The sequence below is a fragment of the Chrysemys picta genome, chromosome 2 (assembly GCF_011386835.1).
Source record: "Chrysemys picta bellii isolate R12L10 chromosome 2, ASM1138683v2, whole genome shotgun sequence".
Taxonomy (NCBI): domain Eukaryota; kingdom Metazoa; phylum Chordata; order Testudines; family Emydidae; genus Chrysemys; species Chrysemys picta.
The window spans coordinates 177,240,992-177,250,906 of NC_088792.1; the positions used below are offsets into that span (position 1 = coordinate 177,240,992).

The 9,915-nt window shown below is 39.1% G+C and overlaps 1 protein-coding gene across 1 annotated transcript in view; it reads right to left on the minus strand.

The window, feature by feature from the left end:
• The window catches only part of LOC101938333 (orofacial cleft 1 candidate gene 1 protein homolog), a 33,528-nt gene that overhangs the window by 18,892 nt on the left and 4,721 nt on the right, over window positions 1–9,915 (minus strand). Inside the window, exons 2-3 of the mRNA XM_065584953.1 lie at window positions 8,247–8,313; window positions 7,775–7,951 (exon numbers count right to left, since the gene is read on the minus strand). Coding sequence (XP_065441025.1) covers window positions 7,775–7,951; window positions 8,247–8,313 — 244 coding nt within the window. The remainder of the gene's footprint in view (window positions 1–7,774; window positions 7,952–8,246; window positions 8,314–9,915) is intronic.

Here is a 9,915-nt window from a genome sequence, read left to right on the forward strand (position 1 = left end):
TCAGGCCCAATGAAGTTTTTCTCACTTATGCCAGGGACAGAATTTGTCACAACGTAAATTAAGGTTGTTTTGCAGACCTGCAAAATCCCTAACCCAGCACAAATTATCGGGGGGTAGCCGTGTTAGTCTGTATCCACAAAAACAACAAGGAGTCCGGTGGCACCGCATTGTTTTAGTACAAATTATGTTACTTGGTCAATTCCGCATACCCTGCAACTTACACAACTACTTAGGTCTCCATTGAATTTGGCACGATGGAACAAATTCTGATTGAAGTTAATTGTTGTAAATCTGGAATGTCTTTGCTGAAGTCCATGAAGTTATGCTTAATATACACTAGATTATATCTAATAAGGATATGTTTTACACAGAATTTCAAAGTAGAATAAGTCATAGGTATGAGAGTTCACCTCAAGAAGATTTTGTTTTAAATAAAATCCTATAATTGAAGACCATTAAAATAGTACCTATAGGGTAGTAACTAAAAATATATCTTCTGCGAGGCTATCAGCACTTGATGATTTTTCCATTTTTTTAATGGATTAGAAAATATCAAATACCTCCTCCACCTCTCATTCACTTTCTTTAGCTTTGACAGAAACCTTAGATAATGAGTAAACCACATTATCAGGTCTTAGTATATCTAAGGTTCACAATATAAACATGAGTTGTCAACTTTGACAGAACATTGGCCATTGTTCATGAGCATAAATAGAGTGTTTCACTCCATTCTTTCTGCAGTGTTTGAAAAATGCCGCACTATGCTCACAGTATTCACTTTTTTCTCCATTCGTTGCTTGGAAGACTGACTGCATTTGCAACTCTTTAGGCAGAGATACAGCACAATCTATTTCTATTGGTAATTTGTTTTTCTGAAGGCAACAGAAGGCACTGTGCCAAGAGATGCCAGTGTAAGACCTGCTGGTTCTCCTGGCGAAACACTGTTGGTGGAATACATGAGAAAATCCATACTGATGCTGGTGGAGTTCATTCAGAAACACTGTCAAATAATCCAACATATGTAAATGGGGGAAATGTATACTGAGCACCTTGGCGACCAAAATTAGTAGTTCACATGATACTTATGGTCAAGAGAGTTATGCTAAAAATTATTAAAACTCAGATAGTATTTGGAAAGAATATCCTCAAATTGAAAGTTTAACCTATCCCCAGAATCTCACTTCTATACCTTGCATAAATTTGATTTTAGTTCATTTTGCTTAGACAAGTGCCAAAGCAGGTCTGTTGTTGAAAGTATACACATTGGGTCCACTGTTGCACACTAAATTACACTGAGTGCAGTACTGTTGATTTCAACTGTATTGCACTAGATGTAATTCAGTGTAGAATTTCTTCCATTGACAACCTCGTTCTTCCTAAACATATACTTTTAATATATCATGTCTACTGTGCAATATTTCAGCATTTCCATTTCTAGACCCAGTTGGAATCAGAAAGTGAAGAGAGGCATGAAACTGAAAATAATACGAGAAACGTTTTTTTAAAAAGTTATGGCTCAGTTTCAGTTCAGATTTGAGGTCACTTCATATGTGATATGAAACCGTTTTCCCAGCAGTAATAGCCAGTGTGTCAAATTCCCATTTCCCTCAACTACAAACTTCCAGCATTTGACCATTTGTTATTTGTATTTACCATCTTCTTAGTTTGTAATCTGTTCTCAAAATTACATTAAATTTTGTTTAAAAACTTTAGCCTTGAAGGGCATGTAAACGTACTGATTTTGACAGATCATAGTTTTTATTATCAATTTGATATCATAAGTGACTGCTACATGAAGCCCTTATTTTGATGTCTATTTCTAGATCTAGATCCAATCCCATTTCACTTCCATGCTCGATCTTCAAGTTCAGCAACAAAGGAGTATTCCCACCGTTGACAGAGACTATGTAATATCTCTGCAGTCATAAATGGGAGTTAGACTCCTAAGTCATTTAAATAATGTTGAAAAATTTCACCTGTATTTGCAGCCAAATTCTGACCCCCAGATGTAAAAGTGCAAATCTCCTTGTCTCACTGGAAACTGGTGTTTCTATCTGTACCATGCAGCAAAATTTGATTCTTCACTTTACACCGGGGTGAAAGAAACTTAAGGGACCTCACGATTTAAATGGCCCAGGGCTCCGGCTGCAGTAGCGGCAGCTTGGAGCCCCGGGCCCTTTAAATCACTGCTGGAGCCCCATGGTAGTGGCAGCTGTGGCAGCGGCTGGGAGCCCTGGGCCGTTTAAATCACCGCCGGAGCTCTGGGGCTTCCAGCCACTGCCACTACCCCGAGGCTTCAGCGGTGAATTAAAAGGCCCTAGGCTCCAGCAGCAGCGGCCAGGAGTCCTGGGCCCTTTAAATTGCCACCGGAGCCTGCCGGGAGCCCAGGGCCCTTTTAAATTGCCGGCCTGGGGAAGCTGCCCCCTGCTGGTATAGTCGGCTGTGTACCGGCTCTTGCCAGTACGCTGTACGGACCGGACTGGCTGACTTTCACTTCTGCTTTACACCTACATTTAAGTCCCAATCCTGTGGTAGACTCTGCATTGGCTGACCTCTGCCACGCCCCATTTTTTAAATAGGGCTCTGCCTATGTGTGATGGCCTACCCATACAGACTTCATTGCAGCACTGGTGTCTTTGTTTGCGGTAGCTGTTCAGTATTTCATATTGAGGGTGGTGTGCCTAAATGGAGTGTTAATCTCTATGTGTGTGTCAACATTTTTTCCTATTTCCTTTTTCCTATACGTAAAATACTTGGGAGCCCTGGGTTCAACTCCCTGTTCAAACATAGGCTTCCTATATGACCTCAAGAAAGTGACTAAGTCCTTCTGTGCCTCATTTCCCCATCTGTAAAATAGAGATTATAATACTTCCCTCTCTCCCAGGGGTGATATTAGGAGAAATACGCTAAATATTGTGAGGCACACAGATACTGTGGTAATGGGGGCCACATAAGTATGATTGCTAGATAGGTAAATTGATAGATAGACATCTTGAAAACACAACTCACAATGAGCATGTATTTGATTAGCTGACCTTCAGTCTTCATTTGGTCTTCACCCTAAAGATCTATTTTTTCTTTTCTTTTTTTTTTCTCTCTCTAATATTGTTCATTTCTATGGAGCATGATATGAGATGTTAACAGTGTCTGTTCTAGATAAAATGGTAGAATTAGTGCTCATGATTTTAGCAGATAATTTAGTTTTGAAAGTGCTGTGCGTACTGGGGATCATAGGAAACAATAATGGTTTTTGTCACTTGGAAACAATTTTAACTCGAATGACCAACATTTGGGGTCAGATGGCCTCTGACCTTAGTGCAAATGTGCAGTGTAGGCGAGGGAAGTAAGGAGTCTTTCATTCATCTTTTAGATCCTCGAAGCAAGTTGCAAGGACAATCTCAATCTCTGGAGTTGCAAAATCACTAACAAAAGGGGCAAGGAAGAAGTAAGCCACACTGTGGCGGGATGCTCAAGACCGCATGATCCTAAAGGCTTTGCACAGGCTTCCTGATGCTGTCACTGGATTAAGGACTTGAACTTGGGTCTCCCATGTCCCAAGTGAGTACCCTCGCCACCAAGTTTTACAGTCATTTTTTTTAATCTGGCCCCCCAATGACTATTTAATTTTTTTAATATATAAAGTGGAACAATTCTAACAGCAGAGATTGTCAGAGATACCACCTACCCTGAACAGCCAGCAGCCTGGTGGTTAGAGAACTCACTTGGGATAGGGGTGATTCAAATTCAAATTCCTTTTCCACACCAGACAGAGGGGGTGCCTGAACCCAGCTCTCCCACCTCCCAGGTAAGTACGCTAACCATGGAGCTAAAGGTTATAAGGGGGGCACCACCACAGCCACCTGAAAAAAAAAATGTTGGGCTGAAACTATTTGGCAAATTTGTTTCAAATTCACAAATGGATTCAGGTTGACTGACATTTTTTCAGCGAATAAACTACTTGTTCAAAAAAATTCATCCAGCTCTATTCCTGAATGCTAAGCTTGGACAAATCACCCTGGCCTCCAGTTTTAAGAGTCCACTGATTTTAGATGCTTCAGCTTCTGATTCCTCAAACTGGGCACCTAAAAATGGAAGCACCCAAAATGAGTGGGTACTGTTGGATATTGTGTACTTAACCTCTCTGTCACTTTCCTCATATGTAAACTAGAATAATACTTAACTACCTCACAGTGGTGTTATGGGATTTAACAGGGCCAAGGATCTGGCTGTTAACTAAGTCCCCGTTGGACTCCTGAGGCAAAAAGGAATTTGAAGCCATCCTACGTGAGCAACAGGGGATCGCCCTGGCATGTGGCTGGTGCTATGCCACCACTTCCCAGCCTCCCTGGCATAGGGATGTGTTGAGACATGCCAGGAGTGGGAGAGGGTGTGCCCAGAGAGCACTGCCCTCCAGCAATCACAGCCAGTGAACAGTCCTTGTGACGCTGTGGGAGGAAATTAAGGCAATCCTGGTAATATTCTATGTTGCACCAGAGGGCAAGTCAGTTTGTGGCTGCCCAGAGGTCATGGGAGAGGGGTGGAAAGATAGTGGAAAGCCACTTCTGCCCTCCCCCCTCCAGCCGTCAGGTGTATTGAGCAGTGCTCTAGAGCACACATGAGGATCTGGTCCAGTATTTACACTGTGCTTTAAATATCTAATGTGTTAAATTTTTAGTCTTGGTTATTTTGTTTAAAAGTATGACTTTATTAAATGGTCTAAGGATAACTTAATGCTACAAGCTGGCAGTGGGAGTTGATTCCCAGCTTGCATACAAATACTCACACTAGCTGGATGAGAGCTAGCAGGAGTATTAATAGTAGTGTAGTTGCAGTAGCATGGGCAGTGACAGTGGAGGCATGGCTTAGCTGGACAGAGTATGAATCCCTTGGGAATGTACTCTTCTGACGCTGCCCATGCTACCACACCTATACGGATGTTTATACTCACACTAGCTTCAGAGAAATAGTGCCAATATGACTACATGAGCTGGGAATCACACATCTACCTCGTAGTGTAGACGTAGCTTAAGTCTCACTGAAGGACAATGAGACTTAGACTTCAAAGTGCCTAAATCACTTTTGAAAATGGGACTTAGGCTCCTAAAATCTGGTCTGCACACAGATTTTGTATTGGTATAACTATATTGGTTTGGTATAACTATATTGGTTAGGGTGATGATTATTTGTACTGGTATTTCCATAGTGTAGGTGCAGGCATAGCAGGATACAAGTGTACTTCATGTATGCAAATAAGCTATTCTGGTATAAACACTTTTATACCAGTATAACTGCATCCACACTGAGTGGGTATATTGCTTGAACTATACCAGTCCAGTTAAAGGTGTAAACTTTTATGTATCGACAAGGCCTACCCAAGTCATTTAGGCACTTTTGAAAATTTTACCCATCATCACCATTTTGTTTCAGAATACCCTTTATGGAAGAACAGAGCAATTTGAAAACTGTGTAAAATATGATGCTATAGATATTGGTCAAGTAAATTGTATTACCAAGGAATGGAGAGAGGGATGCAAAAAAACCCAACATTTTTTAATTTGACCCCACACCCAATTATCACTTTATTATCTCTTGACCTAATGCCTAACTGACCTTAACATTCCTAGTTTTTGTTTTTAATCCTGCCCCAATATTAGCGTATTGTTATTTTAACCCTTACCTACTTTTTCCATTTTTGGTTATTTTTATATTTATTTGACCTATGCCTAGCTGCCATGTTTTCCTTTCCTAATTTATCCTTTTTGTTGTGCTATTTTTAACCCAGGCCTAGTTTCTCTCTCAGGCTTTTCTGTTTTACAGTGTATATATAGGCGTTTGTATATATCTAAGTACCTTTTACTCTTGATGCAGGCTGAATGAGGATTCAAAAAGTAACCTATAATATTAGGAAAATATTAAGATAGTTATTTTTGGCAAGATTGTTTACAGTATTTCAGATATCACCATATGCACTGTACTTAGGTGCTTTGTCCCCACACTGGCAGATGTCAAAAGTGCAGAATTCAAATTGTACCTGGAGAGTAGGAAAAATACTATATTCTGCAATGTTAACAATTGGTTAAGAATTTATAATATATTTCCCTTCCTCTCGTTTGTGTAGGGATCATAGGAAAAACCATTTCATCTTGGAATAATGGTCCAACACCAAACTAATTTAAGAACATCTAGGCATAAGAGGCTAGACTGAGACATTTAGGTACCAACCTACTGTAAGCGCTGCTGAGCTGCACCCACCTAGGGGAGCAACTTTGTGGGGTGCAGCTCCCTCCACTGGCCAGTAGTTGGAGTGTTGGAGCCACAGACCTGCCTCCTTCCTAGCTATCAGGCACCCCCAGGGGATTTGGGGCAGAGAGGACCTGTGCTCCACAAAATGCAGAGTCTTCAAGTCTCACTGGCCTTTATGTGGGCTACACAAGGGAAAGGAAGGCTTCTTACCTTCTGTGCCACCATATACAGCCATGTTAAGGCCAAGGAGAATATAGCAGCTGGATTTAGCAAGGGATCAGAGGGACTTGCGGGCTCTCGGTACCTCAAACACCAAAAGAACATGGCTAAGATTTTAAAAAATGAGCACCTAGAGTTATTCTCTGCAGTTCCTATTTAGGCACCTAAATAAGTGGCCTGATGTGCAGAGGTGCCAAGCATGCAGAAGTCACTGCTGTTGACTTCAATGGGAACTGCTGGGTGCTCTGCACTATTGATAATCAAGTCTCTTATTTAGACCTAAATATGGACTTGGATTCTACACTTGCACATTATTTATGCATGTACATAGTCCCATTGAAGCCAATGGGACCACTTACATGAGGAAAGTTAAGTATCTGCATAAGTGTTTGTAGAATAACACTTTACAGCCTAACTTTAGGCACCCTGTTTTTTAAAAGCTTGGCCCAAAATGCTTCCCACATATTTTAGGAGATCAATTGAAGTTCTTCTGAAAGTCTTTTATTGCCAGGTTGTTAAGAAAACAAAAACTGTTATGGTAATATTTATAATAGTAATAATTCAAAATAATACAACAACAAAGGCTGCTCACAATTTTCAAGTTTCAATCTGTAGTAAGAAAGCTGACTGCAACGAAGATCACTATGGCTTGGTGCAAGTTACTTAACTGAAAGCTAAAGGTTCTTCCAAAGGTAATAATGATACTATGCCCTAAATAAACTGAGGCTGAAATCCAAGGCATTTATTATAGCAGGCTACAACTATTATCAGGATAACAGGAAGCATTGACCCATTATTATTATTATAATGAAATGTCCAGTGATAGTTTTTGAGATGTAATTGGGCTTAAAAAAAAAAAGAAACATGTTGGTTGATTGAGAGCATATTGATGGTGAGGGCAATAGTGGATCAGGGACTTACATAATGTTTGTTTAAAACTACTCTAATGCTTGAGAGTCAATAACTGTGCAACATCTCTGCTCTTCAGCTGAGATGATTCCATTTCAGCATCATATAAATTAACAGGAAACTATTTTCACAATAGCCTGTTTCTTCTGCTGGCAGAGAGCATCATGCAACTTTGTCCCGTCATCAGGAGTTATGTAGGCATGAAGATAGGAGAATAGATCTCTAAATATTTAGACATCAAATGTTTTCAGCAATATTTTTAATTTTACATCCCAGGCTTTCAGGGGAGCCTGTTCGGACATGTTAGGATGGAATGTCTGGTGTAGGCCATGGAATGCACAGGTTAGATCAGGAACACAACTACTGTCACTCAGTTTGAGGATAATCAAGACTGAAGTCTCACCTCTTGGTTCAGCATGGGCTTGCAGCCTGAGTTTTTGTTGGTGAGCTGCAAGGGTGCTATCTAGCTTGTCATGTCTAATAACTTTCTCTTCTGAAGTCTGATATGCTGAAAGATCTGTGCTGCTGATGTTAAAAGCTGGATTTTCAATCCCTTCTGTTGCTGCTTTCTCTTCTTTTACTATAGAAAACAAGGAGGTCAGAAGAGCACATTATACCAAAGTGTATTTCAATGACAAGCAGAAAATTCCTTCTAGTAATTCCTTTGCTGAAAGACTCAAGTGTATCGTCCTCAAATGTCGCCAAAACAGAATTAGGTTAAAATTAACTCTAAAAAAAAAAGAATAAATGATTAAAATAATTACAAATTGCACCCTGACAAGCAAGAGCAAAATTTCGCCCACAGCCATTTGTCTGTAATTAGTTAATTAATCCTTACACAAATTATGAGCAATAACTCATCAAGCAAGGCTCACCCATCAGAAATTCAGCCGACTTGGATTTCTTCTGCTTAGTTTGCTTCAGAGCCTTCTGCTGGAACTTCTGGAGGGAAATTGTTAAATGAATAAATTAGCTAAAGAACGAAGATCATCCTTTATGATCCACAACTAACACAGTATTTTAAATAAGGGATGGCATTGAAATGTCATTTAATTTACATCTCTGCTAATGGGGTCAAACATTAATTGAACAACAGAAGTGGAAGAATTAAATAAAATTGGAGAAGAAAAGTTAAAATAAATGCCAAATGAAGGTCACATTAAAATACTTTGTTTTTTGCCATTTTTAATTAATGCAAAGAAACCTCAGTAAAGAAAGAGCTAGAAAACTCATGTTTAGAGTATGCATTCAGCACAACGGCTCTGTTGCACTTTCAGAAACTAGAGGCTGCATTTAGAAAAGTTTGGTTATGCGGTGTGTTTTCAGGTAGCCCTCCTCTTGCCCTTCTCTGGGTTTGTTTGTTTGTTTGTTTGTTTACAGGTCCACTTATATAAAACAATGTATTTGTTTAGAGCAAAGAAACTAATAATGAGATCTCCGTGTTCATATGAAACAATAGAATGATAAAACAAAATCGCTACTTTCCCAAAAATAATTAAAACTACCAAAATTTCAGGTGTTGCCACCAGAGATATTCCATGATTATGGGGGGTAGGTAGAAAGTAGAATTCACTACATTGCTGAAAGTTCATTTAGTATTAAAAGCATGCAAAAAATGGTTACGATGTACATGAATAGCAACAAATCTTATTAGAGGCCCCAGGTTCTTACAAGTTGTAAATTAAATACTCAGGGGATGTGAGGCTCTAAGAAGATGCAGTAGCAACATCATGAGCAAGACCCAAGTTTTAAACTTGATCTCTGTCCAAGAGTCTGCTTGATGGCAATGAGAGTTTCACACAGGGGACCAGGGTTGAATATAGTCCTGTATAATTAATACTTATAATAAAAATAGCAATCAGCTGAAAGCAATGTAAAAAGTTGCAAACCCGGGGGGGGGTTGGGACTAAAGTAAAATGACTGAATACTAAGAAAAAACAATGTTAATATACTTGTTTTCAAATTTTGTGGAATATTTTGTAAATTGTTTGTTAATCTCTGAAAATAGTGTTAATTTTTTGATGCCAGTTGTTTAATTGTTCTGACATAAAGACCACTCCTATCAATGGAGCTTCTGGAGAAAGCCAATATGATTTTTTTACATTATTATAAAATAGGGCATTTTCAGTTAATATTGTAAACACTTTTCACATTTTCCCCTTTGATTGTGTGTATCACTTTCCAGCATCACAGGACGTGTGCAATAGACCCAATCAATAAATCTGTCAAAAATAATTGAACCCCAATACTGACAGACTACAAATACAGGTATTCATTACTGATAAGTAAATATTTTTATAGTTTATAGGCAATTTGGAATAATCTGAAACTGCTGACACTTCTCTGAATTAAGAAAGCCACTGTATAACTAATAGACAGTTATTTGTAACAATCAGTTTGATATTTAAACTTATTTTTAGAATAGAAGCATAAGTTCATTTGCATTAACTAAAATTTTGGGGTGAAACCATGCCCCCATTAAAGTTAATGGTAGTTTTGCCATTGATGTCAATGGTCCCAGGAATTCACCGTTAATGTTTAATG